This window comes from Epargyreus clarus, unplaced genomic scaffold (assembly GCF_041222505.1).
Source record: "Epargyreus clarus isolate Ecla_fem2 unplaced genomic scaffold, WU_Ecla_fem_2.2 ptg000014l, whole genome shotgun sequence".
NCBI lineage: Eukaryota > Metazoa > Arthropoda > Insecta > Lepidoptera > Hesperiidae > Epargyreus > Epargyreus clarus.
Window position 1 is genome coordinate 11,036,443 of NW_027332222.1, and position 27,370 is coordinate 11,063,812.

Genomic DNA, 27,370 nt, shown 5'->3' on the forward strand with positions numbered 1-27,370 from the left:
ATGATGGTGTACTCGTATAATCAACCAGAGTTACATAATATTTTCATCAATATTCTCCATATTCATAATAGACTTCATTTTTGCAAAAGCTAGACCAAATTACTTTATTAGATCCTTACTTAGGTACTTATCTATGACCTAATTAAGACTCATAGGATAAGGCGATTTGTTCTCTCCTAGAAATCCATTTTCATTTATCAAAAGGTCAGAGCTTAATGATACAGGTAAGTATTGTTCTATACAATGTGTCTTGAATCTACTGATAAATTTTTATTACTTTTGTAATACCCACATAATAATATGAAATCTATTTAGTTTATTATACGAAATCGTTGTATATTTCAAATTTAATCATAATATACTTGTAACCTATCTACATCTATTCATCTTAATTGCACTGTCCTATCCTGTAAGTATATCTTATAACTGAAGTACTTATCTCCTTTCTATAATCCTCAGGTTATTTTTGAAGGGATCACTATTTTACAACCTTTTATCTATTTTCACCTGTCTGTGTGTCTGTCTGTATTAAAACCTTGCAAGGCATTTTTTTATAATATGGGAGTAGCAGACTAGCATAGTCCACCTGATGGTAAGTGGCCACTGCCGCCCTTGTATATCTGTAATCAACCCCAGATAGGATTAGATATTCCTACCTGAGGTTGGCCACAGATGCACCGCTACCCCTAAGGACTAAGCTGGAACGCCTCAGAAAAGTATGTCTCCCTTACCACACCCTTAAAACCAGAACACAGCAGCGCTCACCACCTTCAAATTTAACCCACTTATCGATATCCAAATGTATTTGCTTACTTATTTAGTGATAAGCCCGCCTATTCCTTACATAATTATTGATGTTCATTTATAAAGAAGTTAATTTATAAGAGACGACCAAAAAGTATAAATGTTATTGGCTTTGTAAGAAACTACTGCATCTAGCATTATATATTTCTTTTCGATGTACACAAAGCATTCGAATACCGACCCCGAGTTGTAAAACCCATCACAGTACAATATGGTTATAGCCGGTACAAAATGATGTTCATTTCCCAATACCACCAATGTATCGGCCTGATGTTTTATCTTTATCTTCGTAATCGTTACAGTGAAGGCGGGCGCCATAAAATCCGATATGTATATTCATGAATCCGAATTGGAAGCGGGAACATTTGCGGGGTCGTTAGGTATGGTGATTGTCTTTGAAATCAAATTCATTTAAGCTTGCAAATTTTAATTATAAGACATTGTGGTTAACTTCGTTGTTTTGGTGTGCTTTGTCGGATTTTGGTTTTGTTGCTTACGTTGTTATGTGGGAGTTTTAATTACAAATTATTGGAGATACTACCGTAATGTATATTCATCTATTTCCGTGTTATATTGGTAGTTATGTAACATGCGACTACTGTTTCTGGTAATTCCCACTATATTACTTTCCAATAGGAACGTTATTCCAGGAAGTAGTGAAGACAAAATTATCTAGACCTGATAAGTACTTAGGTTCGTAATTTACTTATTCCATTATTTCCTTACTCCAAGTTGGGAATTTTTTTATAGAAGTCCATCGAAAACAGCTACCACCAAACAAAATATCCTTGATTTTTACTGTATATCCAAATCTTTAATGTTGTTATAATTAGCTAGTTTATTTTAGATTTTACAACAAAACTTAATACAAAACTCAAAAGTCTACCCATTATTTATTTCCCATATCTATGCCTAATACTAGCACTAAGAAAACTGTAAGAAACGTTCTGCATTGAAAGTCTGAAATATATAGAGAAGTCGCATGTTTATTTGGCAAACATTCTTCGGTACAGATGGATGATACAATAGGTCTAAACGACGCCCATTCAACTTACGTCGGCACGATGCCTGAATCTAGGCTAGTGTGGGACTGTTTGAACTGATTTTTATGCAAGTCAAAGAAAATCTTGGAGAACGGAAGAAAATTGTTTAATTTAACATATTTTATTGAATTAGTTGTAGGTGTATCAGGAATGAAGTAGGTTCTCGTACTTCTACTATACTAAATACATTAAATTACAGTTTTTTAATATAAAAATAAAGACATGGTACTACATTAAACATTTATTAGTTAAATCTCCGGCTAAGCAGAAAACTTAATAAAGGAGACTATTTTGTTTTTAATAATAATTAGTTAAAGCAACAATGGTTAAGAAAACATGGCAGTCATTCCCAGTAGTCGGTTGAAAAATACTTTTTTATTTAGAAAATGTGTTAAAACACAGGAACATAAAGAGGTGATTTTAGGCGACCATGTTTCTTGAAACAGTTTGGATATATAAGTACTTGTTGTTGACTACTTAAGTCCTGTAACTTGCTGAGTGTTGTCGCTGACAACAGCAATAGAGACGTCACATTATAAAGCATCAAGGAACCTTAGTTTGTAATTTAGATACTTAGGTCTGATGTAACCAAAATGCTCCATATGCAGCTGTTAAGTATGTTAAAATTGTCATTGAATTTTGAAAATAACTTACTATGCGATAAAACTGAATTTTATAATTAAAGAACATAAAAACATAAATAAAATTTAAATAATACTTAACGACATTATAATTTAATATTTTTGGTTGAATATACATTATTTTAATTGCCATAGGGCCGAGATTGCTACGCCAATAATATATGCGAAATTTAACTCGACTTCGTTAGGCGACATATTATATTCAGTTATCGCTGAGAAGTATGGAACTAAACCGTGTCCGGAATAATGAATACGAATGGAATTGGTATGGTAGCTTTCCAGAGCCGTACATGGAAATCAGGTTTATAGCCTACGATAACCAACTTTTATATGACTGTGTATGAAATATTTAGGTGCTGAAGCAAGCTTTGCTTTTAAATAAGTTATATTTTATTTTACTTAACTGCGCTAGACGAGTATTTTTTTTATAATATAGGAGTAGCAGACGAGCATGCAATCCACCTAATGGTAAGTGGCTACTGCCGCCCATGGACATCTGTGATCAACCCCAGATAGGATTAGATATTCCTACCTGAGGTCGACCACATATGCGCCGCCACCCCTGAGGACTAAGCTGGAACGCCTCGGAAAAGTATGTCTCCCTTACCACACCCTTCAAACCGGAACACAGCAGCGCAAAACAATACTGTTATTAGGTAGAAATAGGTGTGGCGGTGGTGCCGCCGGAGTCGAACCACAAAGGGTTCTACCAACTTTAAATAGGGTAATGTTTTTCGAGCATAGGTACTATGTATCTATATCTCATTATTTGGCACGCCCTCGACCAAAACGGCTTGACAAAATTTAACACTTTAGTACGAAATGTCGTTAAATTATTGGTGCAAGAGTGACACTAGCCACAATCCAAATTTCAAAAATTCGTAATGGCGTCTATAACGGCCTTTTTATCTGCGCTACATTGCGATTTATTTAGGTACACCTTACGGTTTCTAAATTTGGAAAACATGTGTCTTATTCAGAACAGACTTCTAAAATAATTTTCCAAGTATATACTCGTATTACAATTTCTATGAACACGATCATGAAATAATTTTGAGTTATATCATAGAAAGTTTCCTCTTATGAGTCAAAAGGCAGCGTATATCAAACACGAAAAGAGGCCGCTTATGTACCTATATTGAAACTTATTCATTTGATTAATCGTTTCGTGCTCAGTGATATGAAAAAAGAAGGTAATTTTAATAAAAATATAAATATCGTACCTATACATAGCATGCCTTGTAACTGGCTTAACGAAGTAGGGAAAGTGTATTTCCCTCCATAATATCTGGTTTTCTGGTATTAAAAGATCTAGAGGATTAGCCTTTATTACAGGTTATGAAAAGTTTACTTTAATATTCCCCTGACTACTTTTAATTTTTTCTGCTGTTTGGCTTTCTAATTTAGGTTTGTAGGCTCAGCATTGACCCTACAATTCACGGAAACATAATAATGTTTCCGTGAATTGTAGATTGACAGTATGTGATCCCTGAATCCCTGCATTGTTACCAGCAGAATTTTTGTTTACAATTCCCGGCTTAGTTAATACCTGAATGGCAAATTAAAATTTCTATTTCGATTTTGATATACGTCTATTAATTTTAGCATCCATAAGGACCACAATAAATAAAATCAATGTGTGATCCCTGTAATGTAGAAATTATTTTTAGAATAACTACTTAAACATACTTTGTACAAATTTGATTCAAATTGATTTTAAAAACTATATTTATTTGTAAAATGTAGCATGCCTATGCATTACAATATTTTAGCCTCTATCTCTGATAGTAACAACTATGTAACGGTTTATTTATAGGATTGTCTAATAGGCATTCTAATTCCGTTACAAATATATCGTAAGAAATATGATTCAATTATCTAAATGTCTGCGCGCCACATTGTATTACAAATCTTCCTAGCTTCATCCCGCTATACCGTTTGTGGGAAAACGTATTACACTTTTAATAAATTCCCACTTCGTATGCTTCCCTTGCTGTCTCACATAACTTTGGACTATGTGGTCACTTTATTCGTAGGTTTTTCTAGTCCAGTAAGAAGTTAAATATCGTGCAGTTATACCGAAACTTCGGTTACTTTCTGTATTCTTTCAGAGTTCTTGTTCTTGGAGAATTCATCCAAATTTTCTACAAAACTGAGTTTTTTTAGTTTAAAAACTTCTGTATAATTTCAAACTGTAGGTATTTGTGTATTACATAAGTTCTTCGGTAGACACATGTGACATACATATACTTTATAGTTTGGTTCACTTAACGTATGCAATACTTTTACAAACAAACTATTCCTCAAATCTCTTTGTTATAGCGACATTCTATGTTTACTTGAAATACCTTTAAAGAACTTTTCTGAAAGAGATACCTACATTATCCATAACCTGCAAAGTATGTGGCTCATAACAATAGAAGTGTCGGCGACTGACTAATGTTATTTAATTAAGATATGTAATTAAGCTTGTTTTTTATGTCTATCTGAATATGTTTATATAAGTTAAATGAGAGAGAGATGTGAAATTACGTAAATTTTAAGTTTAGGATAAGACACGGTAGATGGCGCTATCGGTCGCATTTGTTGTATTTTATTAAAGTTTTTAGGTATTTTTATGAAAATTGTATTATAGGTTAAGATTTTGAGATTTAGCCATGTTTTATATTTCTAATGTTTATGTTATCTCCTAGAATATGTTTCTAGCTTCATATTGATGTACGATTAGTAAGAATCAATTATGATAATTTCGAGATAATTAGGATTATTGACATGTGAAATGACGTAACTTGTACATTTTTGTAATATTTTCGGGAATAACTTCGTAACTAATTGAGATATGAATATATAACTTATGTAGCTAGATAGGGCTAATTATAAGGATTCCAACAATGTATGATACATATGTATAACTTTTGGGAATTGAATAAATAAAGAGGAAAAACTAGGTCAGCCAAAGTGAAAATGACACGTAAATAGGGCCTAAAAAAGCGCGGCTCTCTTTACGGTATTGCTCTGGGGTAGCTCAGAAAACCAGTTTTCCGGCTTAAACATGGTCTCAGCAGAGAAGAATACGAAGAAGACTCCTGAAGAAGAAGAAGACTCCTGAAGAAGAAGAAGACTCCTGGGGAAGAAGAAGACTCCTGGGGAAAAGAAGGAAGATCTGAAGACGGAAGCGTTCCTGTTCAAGAAGAGGAAGTAGGGGTTAGGTCGGGACAGGGAAGAGGCTTTGGCTGGCCTACACTCTTGTTTCTATTGCACGTCAATTATTGTTTCTATTGCACGTCACCCCTTCCCGGCACCTACCCTCTCTACGGCACGGGACAGGCGCAACTCCCCGACGCGACGACTATCACCACGAGCGGGCTTCCGGCGCCGGACGGAAGAAGGCCGTCCGTACAACATCACGCCCGCACCCCTATACGGTCGCAGGTTAGGTGGCGGCGTGGCATACCACCACACCGCCGAACACACTGCGCCCCGCGACAACAGCTGGTCCTTCGAGCCGGATCATCGTGCTAGTCGTCACATCGTCGGGTTACTGACGCCGTCATGCCAATCACACGGAGCCAGAGGGGAACCTCGCCGCCGAACCAGTCGACTGCGCCCCGCGCCACGGAAGGCGCGCAGGGGACAACTGACTCTTCGGGGACATCGGGCACCGTAACTGAGGGTACGCTTACAATATATGAGTCTAGAGTCACTTCAGGCACCTTGGCGACTGTTCCAGCTGCTCCAGGCGTTCCAGCTGCTCCAACTGCTGCAAGAGCTGGAACCCGGAAAACGCGGTCGGTGAAGTCGACGAAACGTCGGGAGATGGAAGCCAAGCTGGAATTGGCGCGCCGACAGCTGGAAGAAGCGAAGGCAGCTGCAGAACTCGCCAAGGCGCAGTGGGAGCTGGTCCAGGTGGAGAATGAAGAGTCCGAGGTCGAGGATGAAGACGGGTCGCATAACGCGAACATCCACACATGGGTGCAGTCGACGGTGGAGAGGATGTCCGGGGAGGGGCATCAGGGGGAGGTGTCCGGGGAGGGGCACCGACTGGGGGCGTCCGGGGAGGGGCGAGCCAGTCAACCTCCAGTCACTATCGTCAAGCCTGAAGACCAAGCGGAACCTTCAAGCAACGGGACCAAGGAATTGGCTGAGGCCATCATGAAGGCCATTAGTGTTGCGCCGAGGAATACATCGCAACCTAACTACGTACATGAATTACCCGACTTCGATGGAAGAAGCGAAGAATGGATCGCCTTCAGGACGGTATTTGAGGACACCGCACCGCTATTTACGGATGCACAGAATATGGCGCGGCTGCGGCGGTCAATTGAGGGCACGGCAAGGGAGGCTATCAAGAGCCTATTATATTCAGAGTGCCCTCCTGAAGAAGTAATAGAAGCTCTTCGTCGAAGGTTTGGAAGACCAGAAGCCCTGATCCTGATGGAACTGGAAAAGGTAAAGAATCTTCCTAGGATCAATGAAAATGCGCGCGACATCTGCGTGTTCGCCAGTCGAGTGAACAACACCGTCGCGACAATACGGGGGCTAAGAAGACCGCAGTATCTACACTCACCGGAAATGGTAAGGATTATCGTGAGCAAGATGCCGGCGGTATTGCAGTATCGGTGGTACGACTTCGCCGCCGACGCAGGAGATCAAGATCCAGACCTGGTGCATTTAATGAAGTTCCTCAACAGGGAAGCGGACCGGTGTGGACCATACGCGACGCAGGAGACTACGCAGCAGCCGCGCCAGCCTCCCAGACGTCAATTCACGAACACCACGTCCGAACAAATAGAAGAAAAGAAGACCTGTCCACATTGCCAGTACGAGCATCACCTCTTCGAATGTCGCAAATTTCTTCAGCTGCCAATGAAGGAACGGTGGGACGTCGCTACCAAGTCGAAGATGTGTTTCAAGTGTCTTCAAGGACGACATCGGAAGGAAACATGTCGGCGTCCACCGTGCAAGACATGTAAGCGGTGGCATCACTTCGTGCTTCATGAAGAATGTTGGGATAACCCGAAGCTCGAAGAGAAGAAAGAAATTGCAAACAACGTCATGCTCCCGGTGAACACTGCAAGGACAGCGAAGGCATATTTGAAGATGGTTCCTGTTGAGCTATATGGACCGAAGGGAGCTGCCCGGATCCTGGCGTTACTGGATGAGGGGTCAACTGTCACGCTTCTCGACTCTGCGGTTGCAAGACAAATCGGCCTCAAAGGAACCGTGGAAGCACTCACCTTGGAGACCGTAGGTGGGAAGACCATCTCCAAGCAAGATTCAATGAAGGTCAACGTCAGATTGAAGGGAATGCACCAGACCAAGAAGAGAACCATCTCTGGGGCCCGTACGATAGATGACATAAACCTGACGCCTCAGAGGTTGGAAATAAGAAGGATTGAAGAATGCGCTCATCTCATGCCAATGTCGAAACAATTGTATTATGAAGAAGAGTCACCCAAGTTGTTGATCGGACAAGACAATTGGGAGCTCATCGTGTCCAGAGCCACACGCAAGGGGAAAAGAGGTCAACCCGTAGCATCATTGACCTACCTAGGGTGGGTGCTACACGGGTCCGATGCAGCAGCATCAAGACCTGTGAACTTCGTAACCTGCGCGCACGTGTCTTCTAAAGAAGAGGATTTAGAAAAGGTCATCAAGGAACATTTCGCCGTGGAATCGTTGGGGATCCAGCCACGACGACCGACCACAGACATAGAAGAAAGGGCTCTGGCAATTTTAGAAGAAACAACAAAGAGAGTGGACAATGGGCGCTTCGAGACCGGCTTGCTATGGAGAAACAAGGAAGGGAAAATGCCCGACAATTACAAGCAAGTGGAAAACCGGTTAAGGAACATCGAAAAGAAACTGGATGGGGATCCGGCACTGAAGCAGGATTATGAAAGTCGGGTAAAGAATATCGATAGTAACGACGCAACGAGGGACGTGCCCAAGGACTTCGGGAGCGGACACAGATGGTTCAATGGACCTTCGTTCCTGGCACAAGAGGAGGAAGATTGGCCGAAACCACGTACCTTCAAGGCGGAGCTCACGGGAGAAGAGAAGGAGAGGTCAACTGTGGGGGCAACGAAGCCCGTTGATCGGCATCCAACTCCGAACCCAGTCAAGTTCTCAAGTTGGACTCGACTAGTGAGAGCAACCGCAAGGGTACTACAGTTCGTCGACCTGTGCCGAAAGAAGAAACACGCAGTGAACGTGTCCCGTAAGTCTGAGCGTCAAGATCCTACCTGGAAAAGAAATAAGAAGAAAGCCAAGGTAGCAATGAAGCCCGTGAAAAAGAACACCCAAGAAAGAAGATTCATTCCCCTCGAACCCGACCAAATAAAAGAAGCCGAAAAGATCCTATTACGAAGAAGCCAAGAAGAGAGCTTCCAAGATGAAGTACGCTGCGTCAAGAAGATGAAGCCATTCGAGAAGAATAGCAGGCTTAAGAAATTGGATGTCGTCATGGAAGATGGACTACTACGACTCCAAGGAAGAATCGACGCGGCAAGACACACTCGGCAAGACAAGAAACCTGTGGTGTTAGACAGCAAGCATCACATCACCAGGCTGCTCATCGCGTACTACCATGAAGAATTCAACCATGGTAACCACGCGACGGTGAACAACGAGTTGAGGCAGCGCTACTGGATCCTGGGACTACGGTCTGCGGTGAGAGCGACGGTTCATCAGTGTCAGTGGTGCAAGGTGTACCGCGGCACGCCACGACTCCAGCCGATGGGGAATCTCCCGCTGGAACGGTTACGACATGGGGAACCGCCGTTCACATGCACCGCCGTGGACTACTTCGGGCCCATGAGCATCACGGTGGGTCGGCGTCATGAGAAGAGGTGGGGCGCTCTGTTTACGTGCCTCACAACCAGAGCCGTCCACGTGGAACTGGCAGCATCTCTGTCAACGGACTCCATGATCCTGGCGCTACGAAGAATGGCAGCAAGAAGGGGGATGCCAAAGACGATCTTCAGCGACAACGGCACCAACTTCGTGGGGGCCAACAAGGAACTTCAAGAAGCCCTCGCCAGCCTCAACAAAGAAGACCTCATCACCACAACCGAGCGGATGAGCATCAGGTGGAAATTCATACCACCTGGGGCTCCGAACATGGGCGGGGCATGGGAGCGCCTGGTCCGTTCCATCAAAACGGCCTTGGCGGTCACCCTCAAGGAAAGGCATCCCAAGGAAGAAGTCCTGCACACTCTGCTACTGGAGGCAGAGCACCTGGTGAACTCAAGACCTCTCATCGAAGCCGACGAAGACAACGAAGAAGGTGCCCTCACTCCCAATCACTTCTTAATTGGGAGATCCTGCGGCACAAGAATGGGAACATTTACCGACGAAGACCTCACCGGCCGGCGCACATGGAGGACTGCGCAGCGACTAGCCGACCACTTCTGGAGCAGATGGGTGAAAGAGTATCTTCCAACTCTGATCCCGAGAAGAGTCGACGCGAGAGCTGCCACAAAGGACTTGCAGTGTGGAGACACGGTCCTAATAGTGGACTCCACGCTTCCACGAGGAGCCTGGCCGAGGGGTGAGGTGGTCCGAACCTTCCCTGGGCCCGACGGTCGCACCAGGGTATTGGAGGTGCGCACTACGGGGGGCGTGTTGAAACGTCCCAGCTCCAAGTTGGTGCTGCTGGTACCAGCACGGCGTGATGAAGAGCAAGCGGTCGACGACACAGGCGGTGGAGCATCGACCAGCGAGCCAGACTGCGGGGAGGCGGTCGTCACGTCGAGCCACGAGCATGGAGTCGCCGGGCCAGGAGTTGGTGCTACGCACGAGGGGGAGGATGTCGGCGACTGACTAATGTTATTTAATTAAGATATGTAATTAAGCTTGTTTTTTATGTCTATCTGAATATGTTTATATAAGTTAAATGAGAGAGAGATGTGAAATTACGTAAATTTTAAGTTTAGGATAAGACACGGTAGATGGCGCTATCGGTCGCATTTGTTGTATTTTATTAAAGTTTTTAGGTATTTTTATGAAAATTGTATTATAGGTTAAGATTTTGAGATTTAGCCATGTTTTATATTTCTAATGTTTATGTTATCTCCTAGAATATGTTTCTAGCTTCATATTGATGTACGATTAGTAAGAATCAATTATGATAATTTCGAGATAATTAGGATTATTGACATGTGAAATGACGTAACTTGTACATTTTTGTAATATTTTCGGGAATAACTTCGTAACTAATTGAGATATGAATATATAACTTATGTAGCTAGATAGGGCTAATTATAAGGATTCCAACAATGTATGATACATATGTATAACTTTTGGGAATTGAATAAATAAAGAGGAAAAACTAGGTCAGCCAAAGTGAAAATGACACGTAAATAGGGCCTAAAAAAGCGCGGCTCTCTTTACGGTATTGCTCTGGGGTAGCTCAGAAAACCAGTTTTCCGGCTTAAACATGGTCTCAGCAGAGAAGAATACGAAGAAGACTCCTGAAGAAGAAGAAGACTCCTGAAGAAGAAGAAGACTCCTGGGGAAGAAGAAGACTCCTGGGGAAAAGAAGGAAGATCTGAAGACGGAAGCGTTCCTGTTCAAGAAGAGGAAGTAGGGGTTAGGTCGGGACAGGGAAGAGGCTTTGGCTGGCCTACACTCTTGTTTCTATTGCACGTCAATTATTGTTTCTATTGCACGTCACCCCTTCCCCGCACCTCCCCTCTCTACGGCACGGGACAGGCGCAACTCCCCGACGCGACGACTACCACTACGAGCGGGCTTCCGGCGCCGGACGGAAGAAGGCCGTCCGTACAACATCACGCCCGCACCCCTATACGGTCGCAGGTTAGGTGGCGGCGTGGCATACCACCACACCGCCGAACACAGCGCCCCGCGACAAGAAGGGTACGCACAAGTGGTCCACAACTTTCCTTTGCCGGTAAACAAACTCACAAACTTTCTCGGCATTAGATAGCTTAGAATTTCGAATGGGCAACTTGGTTAACTTTAAACAAGGATTGCAGGTATTGTGGTTCCGTATTTTCATAAAACAATGGTCTTTGCAACTTTGTGTGGCGGAATATTTAAAGAATACTATAATAAAAATGTTTTCTTTCAATCAACAAGGACTTACATTTACTTAGCTTAATTAGTGGCTAGCTAGCTAGCTAGTATGAAATATTGTTTGACTGAAAGCTCCTTTTATTAGAATAAACTATAATTTGTGAATGTGCATAGTTCAAAGATTTCAGCTACGAAACGAAAATATTATCTGTTTGTCCGCGGAACCATATAACCCATAACTTGCGCGACGTTCTAGAGCCACCCGAAAGGTTTCTGGAAAAATTGTCCGTAACGTCAACATAATTTACAAAATTTTCGGCGGCGTAAGCCTTATACATATTCAACGACGTGTTTAACGTCTACGTGACGTGTACAAATTGATAATTTGAGTAAGCGCCTTCTGAAGAATTTATTCTCCAACACATAAGGTCGAAACTGTTTGTGAAGGAAATTGTTGATCTTGTCAAAACGAGGAAAGGAAAAATATTAATCCACGTTTTGCTTTTAAGGAGTAATGTGTAAAAATTTTGGTGCAAATTTAATTAACTAGAATAATTATGTGAAATTTTGCTTCATTTTTACCTGGCTACTATTTGATTTTAGATTTGGAAGGTTAGGAATGATGTTTTTTTTTACTTTTGTTATAATAACGAAGTAGCAAATAGTCATGCACCACACGCATCCACCTGATAATAAGCGGCCGCTGCTGCCTATAGACATCTGTAGCCAACTCTAGATAAAAGTAAAGTCCTGAGGACGGCCACAGATGCTTAGCGACCGCTGGGGCTTGAAACATCTCGGATAGTATGCCTTGCTTTCCCTTTAAACCAGAACACAGCAGCGCTTTACACTGCTGTTATGAAGCATACATAGATGAATCACAAAGGAGCCCCCACCATCTTAAAAATATATCCATAGATACGCACGACAATAATCTACTTATCTTATTACTTAATGTTTATAAGAGAAAGATCATAATTTGATACTTTACCTCACAGTTGTATGTGGTAGGATGATTTGGCACAGCGCCATGTTTCGGTATGTCAACTCAAGTTCGGCAGGTTATCAACGCCCGGTTGACCTTAATATAGGCTTCGAGAATCTTTCTCTTCCGCCATAAAACTTTATTATGGCCTATAAAATAACCCAGTAAAGAGATCACTTCGTAAGTATGAATGTAATCGGTCATTCTTCCTAATGTAGTTTTCATTATTTTTTTGTCTATGAATACTGAGGTACTTTGTGTGTAAAGGTAATACAATATTGTTCCTAAAGGTCCTGAAAGTTTTTCAGTAGAAAGCTGTGTAAGGTTTCCTTACATTAATTACAGGTTTAATATTTCAATATTTACCTTTTTATAATATAAGAATAGCAGAAGAGCATGCAGTCCACCTGATGGTAAGTGGCTACTGCCGCCCATGGACATCTGTAATCAACCCCAGATAGTATTAAAGATTCCTAAGCTGGAACGCCTCTGGATAAATATATCTCCCTTACCACACCCTTCGAGCCAGAACACAGCAGCTTAACGCTGCTGTTATGTGGCAGAAAGAGGTGTGGCGGTGGTGCGGCCGAAGTCGAACCACAAAGGCTTCTACCACCTTTTGAAGCCTACTAATCTAACATTTATTGGAACAACAATGATTGGAAAGCGGGTATTAGTTCAGATAATTCATATTTAGCAGTATTCAATATTGCCTCTATATAATTAGGATTAACTTACGATTGTTAATACTCTACTACTTACGTCTAAACAACTAAAGTACTTTGTCGTTCGGATTATTGGAAACAATAACATAAGTTTAGCAATTTGACGTGTAGCTACAATAAACGCTAAGTCGTAAAGAGTGGTCATTAAATTTTCAATGTATTAGAAATGGGTCGGACCAGGGCGCAATACTGGGATCGTTGGTGTTAGTACACTATGTATACTTTATGAAGGGTAGTGTAACACCTTTGAGGGGAATGCCAAATTGTTTTTGTACACGTGACAGTGACGTCATAAAACAACAAACGTAAACAAACTGGTAATCGAAAAATGTCTCATTGTTGGGAATACTAATACTATGGGCGGATATAATACGATAAAAATATTTATAACTGTTATACTTGGTCACACATTGGCCGCGGAAACCAATTAATAATTTATTACCAATTCACTATACTCTTAACTATAAAATAACATTACTTTAACCTAAGTTATTACTAATAATATACACTCCTATACCTTTAACACGTATAGAACTAAAACAAATATAGTACAGCATAACGATTTTACGAGCTCTTACAAATGGCATGTGAAAATTCCATAAAGGTACTTAGACTTACAGCGGGACGCAACAAAGACATTTGTTCGCCCCAGGGTCCGCTAACATAACGGGATAAAGGAACTGGATAGGAAGATTTCAGTTGATAAATAGTGGTGTTAGTGTAGCATAGAAGGGAACCATATTTCGTTACACAAAGGTCTATCATAACGGGTTTCGTACATTTTTGATAAATTCTTTGATTTATTTGTATTTCTTATAACATGATTTAATAATCGATAGAATTAAAAATATGTTTATAATAAATATAGGGAGCAAACACATACCATCAAAAGTAAGAAACCTCTGCGTCTCATGGATATCAATAATCAACCGCAAATACGAATAAATTCTACCAGTGATCGATCACAGATGCGTTGCTACCCCCGAAGCTGGAATCCCTTTTAAAAGAAAACCCTTTGATAAGGGTGTGATAGGGAAGAGACCCTATCACACCCTTATAAGCAGAGCACAGCAGCGCAATAAATAAACAGAAATATATATTATATAGCAGTGGTGCTTCCAGAGTTGAAGGATCTAGCACCAGCTTCAGCTTCACCTTCTCTTATACATTAGAAGCTTAGATGTAACATATTGTATTATGTGAGAATATGTATATTGAAGACAATAAATATACACCACTAAAGCGGTCTCGTTGCACTAAAATCGTGCACATATGTATCAAAAACCTCATAAAATATAAATAATACTGTGCTGCACTATAAAATTTCAGACCCACGAAAAACCGTATTACATAACATAAATGTTTTACATTTAACGGTTTTATACGTTTTTGATAAGTTATTTGGCTCCATCATCCGAGCTATTTGCATCTCCCGGCCGCGATTCCATCCCCGGGTCAAGAGCATTTTAATATGAGCACAAACACTTACCTCGTGTAAGTATTTTCATAAACGGTAGGAATTTTTAGAATTGTTTTCACTTTGTGGTTTTTAGAATCAAGAGTAAGTGAATTAATATATCTACTGCGGTATTTCGCTGTGCATTGCAAATGAATGTAATTCCGACCTACTTTGGAAACCAAAAACGTAACGTCTGCGTTTTAAGTAATCTAGGAATGTAGGTTTTGTACGGTCCATTAGGTAAAGCCCAATCTAGGTAATGAAAATGGATAGCTACGTGAAGTGAAACTTGCCTTTCGCTACATTTACATTTAAATGTTGCCTACATTGTCACAGGAATAGCCTAATGATAATTTTGCGCTCTTATTTAGATGGTCCTGGTTCGAATCCTAGCATTTATAGATTTTTAACTATGAAAGTTTTGTAATTTAGTTAAGTTTCACTTACCTGAACGATAACGGAAAACACGAATGGTGCCTTTCCAGGAGTAAAAACGCCATCAGGAGTCTACATTATTTTTAAAGTCTCTACTCTACATTATTCTTAAAGTTATATTCAAAATACCTACCATAAGCGGCAGTGACCACTTACCATTAAGTGGACTGGAAGCCCATTGGCTTCGTTATCTTATAAAAAACTTAAAGAACAATATCTTTGTTCAGGTTGGTACGAAGACAACTGGTTCGAAACAAACCTAGAGCGAGAAAGTATCGAGTGCACCGCAGAACAGATGCGCGAGGCGGCGGAAGGCCATCTCACCACCGAGGCTCTCATGTGGAACCAGAACTCCAACCAGACCACCATCTCTGGCATGACTTCCGAGGACTTCAGGTAAGTCTTATTACGCTCATAATCGTTCATTTCGTTGTTATTATGTGATCTTAGGAGTACAGTTGAAGAACTGCTACTATTGTTATTTTATAGTATAACTCTGGTCGTCGAATTATATATAAGGTGATGTTATAGATTGATAGATATGTGGGTATTATAATTAGATGTAATACTACCTCTGGTTATAATAACATAGCCTCTGACACATAATGAGAAGTTAGTATTATGTACAACTATGTGATCTCATGCAATTTAATGATTAGAAGCATCATCAATATTAGTTAACATCAAAACTACTCGCTACTTTTAAAGTAAACAAAATATAACAAAACACTGTTTTCTCGATGAAGAAAATATCCGTCTTAAAATAATCCCCCTATCTGCCGAGCGTTATTTAAACCTCCCTATATCCCATTTCATCCTTCCTCTGATAATATATTTTTACATACATTCAGTATACGTTTATGTTCAACGATCTGGAACAAATTCTCATCACAACTTTTATGCGAAGGAACACAATAACTCGTTTTCGTGGTGCATCGTTTCGGAGTGAAAATGACTAGAAATGTATCTGTAACTTGCGACGTGTACATTGTTAGCTGTTCATCACAGAATTTATGTTAAAAGTACCCTTTGTGTCCATAATAAAATGTTTCACCCGACGCAACTTCAATAGAGCATTTTAAAGAAAATAGAACATTTTCTGGTGTATTTTTTTTGTCCATGTTTCCTGAAAAGCAAACAAAGTGCGAAAGCTCTTACTTATTACTATATGCAGTTCCGTTTTCAAATAACCCTTGTATTTTTAAACATAGTGCACCTTTATTTTCAACAATTTACAGTTTCCATCTTTCCACGTTAACGAGCCTGAACGCAACGCGCAACGTAATGTTGACCGTTATTTTTATTTAAAATATGAAATTATACTGAAATAAATACCAGTATTTAATAACAGTAGGGACGTGTGTGTGTATAATTGCATTTTTTGTGTGCATTAATAAATTATGACATGAATGCCCGTAGGTAAATAAAGGCAAATATGTATGTAATGATGATGCTATTTTAGTTATACTTTAGGCGTAGCAATAATTGCTATAAAGACTATCTGTAAATACATTATAAATATATACCTATATATTACACATACACAAATAATATATGTATTTTATATTTAAAAGCCAACAAGAGGTAATCCGAAACACGCCGAATTGAAAAACATTCCAAAGCCTTTCAATTTGTCGAATATTTCGAATAGTAAAATAACCAATATAAATTTCGTAAATGGTTTCTTGGAAAATAATACATTTATACACGTACTAAAGGTATAATTACAACGGGTGGGCACAATAAAATGGATGTCAGATTGTACTTCACTGCATAGTCTCTTCAATGATAATGTTGACATGTAGTACACCGCCAGTCGTCAGCCTTGTGTCACGTATATTCAGAGCTAAAAACCTCGAATTCAAATAATTTAAAACAATATCCAACCTACTTATAGCTCCCCCTACCGGTAAATGTCATTATCGTTTTTCGTGCAGCCTGTGTACATTTATGATTTTTCAAAATAAGAAATAAAATAAGTAATTTATCGTAAAAATTGTTAATTTATAACAAATATTTCAATTAATAATTTATAAAAGACGTAGGTGTGATATATTGTGCAGAAAAGTTACAATGGAAAATAAAGAATTTTGACGAAATTATTCTGAAGACTTGTACTAGGCGGCCATTACGAATGCAGTCGCAAATTGAAAATGTATTATTTTCATTTATTAAAGATAAGATGATAATCTTATATATTAATGAGGAATGACAAGGTAAATTTTTACATATATATTTTTCCAAGCAAAGGATTTTTAGATTACCATATTGTTCTGTAGCAAGGAATTTGACGTCTTATGTTCATTAACTAAGCTTGTCACCTATTTAGGTGATCTCGCTTATTTAAATCCTTATATAAATCTCGCTTATATAAAGCTATGAACATAGAAATAGGGTGCTATTTAGCCCCGTGCATGGGTACTAACCCGTTTATACTGAGTATTTACTCACATAAAAGAATCTACTATTGAGTAGAATATACCTAATAGGTATTCACCCGTTCAAATAAGGTTATGACCCTTACATATTGGATATTTACCTACATTACAAGAAATAGGGTGCTATTTAGCCCCGTTCATGGGTACTAACCTGTTTATATTGAGTATTTACTCACATAAAATAATCTACTATTGAGTAGAATATACCTAATGGATATTCATCCGTTCAAATAAGGGACCCTTAAATATTGGATATTTACCTATATAACAACTATAATAAGATACTACTATTAAGTAGATGGATACAACGGATATTCACCCATTCTAATAGGGTATGATGTCCTTCACATGGGGTAAATAACCCATATAACAAAATACTAATAATCAGTAGATAGACACAACTATTACCATCGATTGGGTGTAATGTTTTTAATCAATGAACATTTTATTGAAGAATCATTCAGATTAATAATGTACATGATACAGGATATAGAGATGACAATTTATATCCTTTTGTAATACTCTAGAAGAACCTAAAATTGGTTTAACCATTCATAAGAATTTGGTATCTAGGTAGATCAGCATATTAAAGAGTAATTTACTAAAGGAACTATCTATCTATCTAGATGGTGATAGATAGACTAAAGGAAAAAATAGTTTAAAGGAAGAACTGGACCTCTAGGAACCTCTAGGAAACTGTGGGACGGATAACACATGATTAGACTTTAAAAGTTGCACAAGTCGCAGTTACTATTGTAGCTGTAAAGAGTCAAAAGCCATGCCACATCAGGCGAATGCTTACTGCTCTCGAGCATTTGACATGATTGTTTCTTAATAATTTTAAATTATTTGCCTTTATAAAGATAATTTGCTATCAATTATCTTATTACTGGTGCTGGTCATTTATTATGTATAATAAATAATAAGAAGAAATTTCATAGTACAAGTACTGGAACAAATGATCGGCAAAATGGTTTAAGAAACAATGATTGTTCAATTCATATATATATAGTACAATATTTTATAATAACAAATATAACGAAGATATTTACACTTCATCCTATGATAAACTTCATCCAAAAGTTTGAGATACTCATACCAAATAGGGTCATTATCTGACTTACAACAAGCCTCATGCACAAATACCTGTATCACAGAAAGGCTTGATCGAAGTTTCCTTTGGAATAAATCTTCAATCACAACAGATTTTTAGGTGAGTGGTTAATAATGTGGTCGATTATAATTATAATTTTAAAGACCAGTTGTAACAAATAACTATTGACCCAAGCTTTGCAAGTGGTTAGCTTTAAGAGTCTATTTGTATAAACACTTAAACTCATTATTCTCAAGGAATGAAGATTTTTTCAAAATATACTCGGTATGTGTGTAGAAAGACTTCTCACATCAGTGGTAACATATTGTTTACTCTTAACCAATTTTTTACAATATTTTTACTTTACCAACACCTGATGATGGTGATGTTGGTTTGTATTGAATATCTTGGTCTTAATCTTGAGCTTTAAATAAAGCCTGGCATTCCACTCACTACTTACTATTGTTTTCAAGAATGCATATTTGGATACTAATTCATGATTACCTTAAACAGTGTTTACATGTCTATGGTTAAATGGAAATTCTATGCATTTCAAGTTCTTTCCTTTGGTTTGAGCAGAACACTATATTTATGTTTTTACTAACCTTTTAAAAGATACAAGACCATACATAACTGATTAAGATCTAGGGACAGTGTGTCAGTTATATATTTATATAACATAGTTCCTATTTGAAATGTCATAATAATGGACAAGGAACAATAACGACACTTAGTAATTTAGGATCATAGACATAATAAGCTATATCATTCTTTAGGATTTATTGGTTACTTAAAAGATAGTTTGATAATTGGAAATAATACAACTGTTAAGGTTGTTCATTGTATTATACAAGCAATAAATAAATAAAAAATCAAATTGCTTTACCATTAGATAAAAGATTAAAAATCAACACAAGGGTGAAATAAAAAGAAAAAAAATAAAGAAATATATATAATAATAATATTAAAAAATAAAAATTATAATAAATGCAAAGATAGGTATATATATATATAACAATTTTAATAATGTTTATCAAAATACTATCCCTCTTACAGATAGATATAATTACAGGTGGTAGTTGTCATATTATTTTTATTATCGGGACACAATCAGTTATGTAACATATGGTCATTATTCTCGGTATTTTCGTTATTTGATTTAAATAACAAATCCGATCAACTATTTAAAGTTAAATGCAGCGTTACTTGTGCTTAAAGATATTTTTTCAATAATCATCTTCAACACGGTGAGACCCTAATACGTGTAGGCAACTCCACAGTTATTTCATATAGAAACAGCATGGTGTTTAATACCCACATTTAACCGTAATATCAAGGCACATATTGGATTTATTGAATACCCAAAAAATGTTTTTATTTCCCTAATACATTCAATAATTTCAGAATGAATTTGCTGTCACTAAATCAAGATTATACATTGCGAATTAACACTTTGAAGGTTTTTAAATAGATTTATTTACTAGGAAACCTACAAGAAGTATGACTTACATGTCATGACTAAGGTTATACTATTTAAATGGAAATATTCATTTTATTTCTAATAAAATAATTGTTGTTAAAGATTATCTCTGAACGGTTGGGGAGTTTGTGGTAGTATCTGGTAGTAGGTCCAGACAGTCCTAAAAAATAGTATTAAAAAAAAATGAAAAAAATAAATAAATAAATAAACCTTTCATTTTGGAAGGGTTGCATTTTGGGTCTCATATGAATTTAAAAAAAAAAAAAAAAAAAAAAAATGATCTAGATCCATTTGTTTTTCGTCAACGCTTTACCCTGTATGTTACTCGCTTCCTCGAGGAGCGTTTCGTTTCTATACACGAATCTCAAGATTTTGTTGCTCTACAAGCAATGTTAGACGCAATAATGAAAACGTGATGCTGTGCTTATAATATTTTGGCCTAAACAGTGTAAATAACTAGATCTATCTGTAGACTGGTTACAATATTCTTTTCATTTTGATATATATATATCTAGAATTATTTTTGTTCTTAAAATGCATATTTAGGTTTTCTATCCTCCATATCCCAAGTATGCTATTACTTGGGATAGTTACATCTGATGTATAAATATTTTTAGCGAGTTAAGTGTAAAATATTATATATTATTTAGTGGAGATGAAGAATAAATACTATTTACTTTTTTGGTTATTGTAATTACTCATATAGTAAAAAGAAAAAAAAAAAATAATAATAATATATGAGTAATATATATATATATATATATATATATAAGTAATATATAAAAACAATAGATATCGTATATATTATGACGTTCACTTGGTGTAAGCCCGTGAATGCCATTATTACTACCGATTCGCCTACATCTGAGTCGAGACTTCAAAGAAGTATACATAAACATAATAATAACATTATTGTATATTAACCAAATTGCTTGGCGGAAAATATTGTATATTAAATTGCCACATGAATTTAAACCTTACTATAACCAGTGTTCAAACAATCTAGTATTACCATTATTTCATAGTAATCATAGTATTTGTCCAGCACATCCTTAATAAAATTACCTAGATAGGCCTAGTAACACTTGAGAGTTACAAGAATAAGTTTATTTCTTTTATGTAATCTTATAATACAGTGACCTCCCAGACGACAGTTTTTAGATTTTACCAACCACGGAGGATGATGGCATTGATATATCATTTTTTACAATACATACCATTAGAGAGCACGCTTTACCACGCTGCTACGCTGACGTCTAAGCATATGAGTGTCAGTTAAGACCCTCTTAGAAGGATAGCTGAATGGATCAGATCTAAGTTCAATTTTGTAGTAGAGACGTTACATCAAACGTATACTTGATAACTGTAATTAATATTTAAATAGATATATTAAATTAGGAATTTTAAAAATAATAGGATTTAAATGTTTTTGTATCTTGTTTAATAGGCTCGTTATTTTACAAATCTCTAAACATCTACATGTCAACATTATCATTGAAGAGACTATGCAGTGAAGTACAATTAGAAATTAAACGAACTTACCTAAGTGAAGTTCCAATTTCAATTGTACGAACTGCATAGTCTCGAAATGATATTATAACCCACCCACCCATACTTATATACGATAAGTATTACCCATAATATCATCTATGTTGTAAAATAATCGAGCTAATGAACTTACATCTTGACCCCAGGATCTCTAAACTTAATGACATTTACCGGTAGGGGGAGCTATAAGTAGGTTGGATATTGTTTTAAATTATTTGAATTCGAGGTTTTTAGCTCTGAATATACGTGACACAAGGCTGACGACTGGCGGTGTACTACATGTCAACATTATCATTTCGAGACTATGCAGTTCGTACAATTGAAATTGGAACTTCACTTAGGTAAGTTCGTTTAATTTCTAATTATATTCATGGACCGAAGCCCAATTGACCGAGGTGTGAGCGCTATATCGTTACAGTATCAAGTGCGAATGATGGCCCGACGGCACCCATACAACGGATTCTGAATCAAATTGACTCTGTAATGGACATTTAGGCATCTATTCAAAATTTGCTTCACAATAAAACACGATATATTACGTACAATGTAATTTACAGACCAGTAATACGATTTTATTTTGGTAAACAATATATGTGTGGGATATGAACGAAACATCTGAAAAAATGTGTCCTACAAGATATAAAGATGAGAACTGATGCCATATTATTATGAAACATCCATAATAACAACATTATGAATGGATATAATATGAGTAAACATATTGTCTGACATATGTTGGATGCTACTTACCAAAAAGATAACATCACATAACAATGGTTCTTTATGTTATTTTCAAACCAGTAGGCTCGGAACGTGTAAGAGGGTCCAAGGTTCAGACTCAAGACACATCTGCGTTTTTTTTAATTATTATTAGAAATTTATTGTTTCAACGTTTAAGGAAAACATCTTGAGGTAATCTACATACCCGAGGTAATCTACATGAAAAAAATATCTTAATTTAATTTTTTAACTTAACTTTTCCTTAACTTTACTCGAAGAGACCCATGCCCAACAGTGGGACAAACGACGACAATGATGAAGTTTTATTTTAATAAATTAAGGTTTAAAATGTGTTTCTTGTTTCAGATCTAGACTGAACGAAGCATTACGAGAGGCAGGCTATGACATCGAACGGGAAAGGTATCCTGAAGGATACCAGGAGGCACCCCTAGCCTACGACGCTGTTTGGGCAGTTGCATTAGGTATAACCTTTTTTTATTGAGGATTTCATTTATAATTGCAAAGACAATGCAATTCGATAAATAAATACAAATATGTATTTCACATGCCTTTGAAGGTTACGTGTTGTTTAATTATTTAAAAAGCTTACGAGTAAAACTGTTGACATATACAAGTAACAGCAAATCTGGAATAACACGTATCACTTAATCGAAACTATCTCTACATAACACACAAAAGTATTTTTATGAAATCGCAAAATTCCGCATATTTCTAACATAAAAAGTAAACTATTTCCAACTACAGCAATATAACAGAAATTCTACAAATTCCTTTCCACTTCGCTTCAAGTGTATCATGTTAAAACTCCAAATTGGTTTGAAAAATGCATTTTATTACGGTATCTTCATTGAACACGGAAACGTTGTAACCCCGTCACGCAAAACAATTCCCTTTTCTTGTCGATTAGAGTGTCGATTTGATTTACGGAATTGTTCTTTTCCGGGCTATTAAAGGTTCTCACTTTTGAAGGAAGGATATAAGGGTTTACACCTAAGAGTATTATTGATATAGCGATTTTTACTTATAATAATATGATATAAGGTTAGATTTGTACAAATGGTACCCTATCTGTGGTTGATACGAATCATCCATGGGCAATAGTGACCACTAATCTTCTGGTTGATCGCAAAATAAAAACATGTTATAATGTTGTGGACTTAGTTTCCTGTGCTATTGGTATATGGTCCTGTGTAATATTGGTATATGGGCTCCAGCAAACATGTTAAATTTAGCTTTAGCGATATTTGGAAGATAGACGCAGCGATTAAATGGATATGTTTGAGCGCTGTTCGTAGCTACTTTTAGACGCCCAATATGCACCTTGAACACAAAACACTCGATTCAGCATCACATAACCAAAACGTGATGTAACATCGATGCAATTACCAGAAGCGGATCGCAAATGCCTAAATTAATAAATCTATTTACACCGTTAGAGTGCACTTCATTTCGATAGTCATTCGAAAGAAAACAAAAATACAGCAGAAAAGGATTTGTCAGCGCGTCACGAAAAACAATTCTCATGAACGATCGGTCTCCTTCGGAAAAGGTGACGATTTGTTGCTCTCCAAATTGTTTCTTCTTCCGCTGTGCAAGGGAATTTTGTTTTATGGTTATTACTGTATCCTTGTCGCTTTAAAACAGTTTGGAAAAATTGTTTTCTGTAGTTTTAAAGGAGCTTCAATTTAGGAAAAAATTAAGTATCTGTCTCTATTTAACAAAGTTATGTAAATTAGGTAACGAAAAAGTACGAACGAAGTAGGTTACGAAAAAGTTTTCGGTAATGTAATATATTATAACAATACCACCTATTGTGACATTAGAACTACCGATTATTTTAGCACCTTTTCAATTTATAAGAACTTAATATAATAATGTAAACGATATTGACATTATAACCTATTACTAGCCTCTTGATTTTAACTATGTTTAGTTATTTAAATGAGAACACTTACTTGCTCTTATTTGAGTTAACAATAGTAGCAAACTATACAGAAACTTATAATAATATTGTATTTTTCTGGTAGTCTAAAACTCCTATTAGTAATAATCAATCTTAACAAATTTTTACCTACCTAAATTGTTATTCGAAATAGGAAAAATATATATATAGGCAAGTAGGCAAAATTTTGATAAGATTGAGTACCTACTAACTAGCTTTGCATCGCGTCCTCCCGTTGCAACATAATTACGTATCTCTTACTTCATCAAATAATTATTATTTAAACAAACCTTATTTTGATAACGCTTTTGATTACTACTTTAAATTTGTACATAATTTATCAATGAATAAATATTAAATGTATGCATTCCCGTCAATTAAAATAATTGGCATGTCAGTCAACGACCCATATAATTTTAACGCACTCATTCTGATTTTCGTTAATGTCAATAATAATTTATTCCAACGCCTGAAGCTCGACATAACTCACGATAATTACAGAATGTTTATCTTGAAATGCAATTAATGTTGCGTAACTTTCCTAATGGGAGTGTTTTGCCGAGAACGCCACTTAACGAATCAAGTTCATAATTATATCTATGCTTATTAATACAAATACGATGAAAATAGTAAGGTATTGTTATTATTAATAGAATAGATGGATTTGACGGTGGTAGAACCCTTTGTGGTTCGACCCCAGGCGGCACCACTGCCACACCTATTTCTGCCTAATGACAGCAGATGTAGGTGTGACGGTGGTACGTCCGTGGTCAAACCATTTTGGTTCTACCACCTTTCCAACGAAGCTAACAATTTTTGAAATTACAGCGTTCAATAAAACCATGGAGAAGCTGGAGAAAAGTGGCTTAAGTCTGAAAAACTTCACGTACACCAACAAGAAAATCGCTGATGACATATACGAAGCAATTAATTCCACGTCGTTCCTAGGAGTGTCTGTAAGTAAACGTTCTCTTTGCTCATTAAATTTTGTTCCTTTCATTATACTTTAAAGTATTGTTTTTCAACGTAGATTGATGAAATTTTAGGCTATGCTCATTAACTTAATGACTTTGCAGGTTGAATTTCGAGATAAAACGTAATTAAGACCCTTGTTGCTATGATACATGTTATGAATACGTTTTACGGCTTAATTAAAACTTATTACATTATTTTCTTAAAACTGCCTGAGGGTTATTAATGTAGGAGTATAATGAATCTGTAGGTATTGCGTCTTTGTAGATATGTACATTGAAAATGTTAGTTGTGGTTTATTTAGTAAATATTTTAAATGATATACGTATGTTTCGATACCGTTTATTTTATTATATATCTTAGAAAAGAGATCACGGGATTGAAAAAAAGAATGTTTATAACTTAGGTGCTTGAGGCACGTCTAGTCTTTGCCGCTACCGTAATAGAAATTAGTACAATCACACGAATTAAATGGCGGGTATCTGCGTAAAACTGCTAGTCCGCTTTGAATATAGAAATGAATCGCGTCGACATAGCAAATTGTATACACCTGCTCGCAACAACTTCGGAGCGGATCAGCAGTTTGGCGGGAACTATAGCACTCTCACATTTTACTATTTAGATGGCAAGTAGAAATAACATTCACTGTTTAGTATGTATGCTACATTTTATATTTTCACCAACATTTATTTCAGTAAATAAAGAAACATAAATTATAATTTAAAGAATAAAGGATTTCTTACCAATTTACACGTTTATAAAAACAAAAATAATTAAGCAATTACTGTTAAACGGTTCATGATTTATTTTCCTCGTTTTATCTTAAACAAAAAAATTCGCACCTTTTATCTTTAAAGACGGACGTCTTAATTATTATTTATCGCTTCGACTCCCGCATATTTTTTTAATTATTTGAAAAAATATCAAATTATTTAAAATTTTAATAGCAAGGAAGGAAATAATGAGAGGAAATATTATTTTTTAATCATTAAGTATAAAAATATTAACATATAATTTTGTCGTAAAAGTAAAGTTGAAGAACCCTCTATTCGCTGCGATCAACGTTAATCATCTAAATTATTTTATAATTTAACAGTAATAGAAACGTGCAAACCACCTGATGATAAGTTACCCGTGCCATAAATAGGACTGTGTCCATAGATATCTGTAACTAACTGACCCGGTAAACTTTGTACCGCCTCAAAATCTATTTATCAAATATATTTCATATAAAATATAGCCTATGTTACTCGTGGATAATGTAGCTTTCGAATGGTGAAATAATTTGTAAATCGGTTCATTACAATCAAACAAACAAAGTTTTCCTCTTTATAATATTAATAGTTATAGATGAATTCTTAACGGGATTGGATTGGAATACAGCCTGAAAAAGGTCTACCATTGGTGCATTGATACTTCTTAGGACTAGGTTGGAACACCTCTTTTAAAACCAGAACACAGCATCCCTTGAAATTGTTACAGGCTAGAACTGTAAGTGTCGAACCCTCCTTACCATTTCCAGAATTATCGAAACACCTTTTATTTTATCCAATTCCGTATCCTATAGGATTTTGCCAAAAATTGAACACAATCTCACGTAAACTTTTCCTCCAGGGCCTCGTAGCGTTTTCCTCGCAAGGCGACCGAATAGCGCTGACTCAGATAGAACAACTGACGGACAACCATTACGTGAAGCTCGGCTACTACGACACTCAGGCGGACAACCTGACGTGGCTCGATAAAGAACGATGGGTTGGTGAGTACAAGATTCTATTGTTTCACTTGGAATTTAAAGTGGAGTGAATTTAAAGTGGTTTTTTTTTATATAATATAGGAGTAGCAGACGAGCATGCAGTCCACCTGATGGTAAGTGGCTACTGCCGTCCATGGACATCCGTAATCAACCCCAGATAAGATTAGATATTCCTACCTGAGGTCGGCCACAGATGCGCCGCTACCCCTGAGGACTAAGCTAGAACGCCTCGGACAAGTATGTCTCCCTTACCACACAACAATTTAAGGAGG

General features: G+C 37.0%; 1 protein-coding gene across 2 annotated transcripts in view; it reads left to right on the forward strand.

The window, feature by feature from the left end:
- Window positions 1-27,370, forward strand: part of GABA-B-R1 (gamma-aminobutyric acid type B receptor subunit 1) — a 264,127-nt gene that overhangs the window by 191,875 nt on the left and 44,882 nt on the right. For both annotated transcript variants that reach the window (XM_073080154.1, XM_073080153.1), the window contains exons 6-9: window positions 15,359-15,527; window positions 22,777-22,892; window positions 25,202-25,329; window positions 26,960-27,101. In XM_073080154.1, coding sequence (XP_072936255.1) covers window positions 15,359-15,527; window positions 22,777-22,892; window positions 25,202-25,329; window positions 26,960-27,101 — 555 coding nt within the window. The remainder of the gene's footprint in view (window positions 1-15,358; window positions 15,528-22,776; window positions 22,893-25,201; window positions 25,330-26,959; window positions 27,102-27,370) is intronic.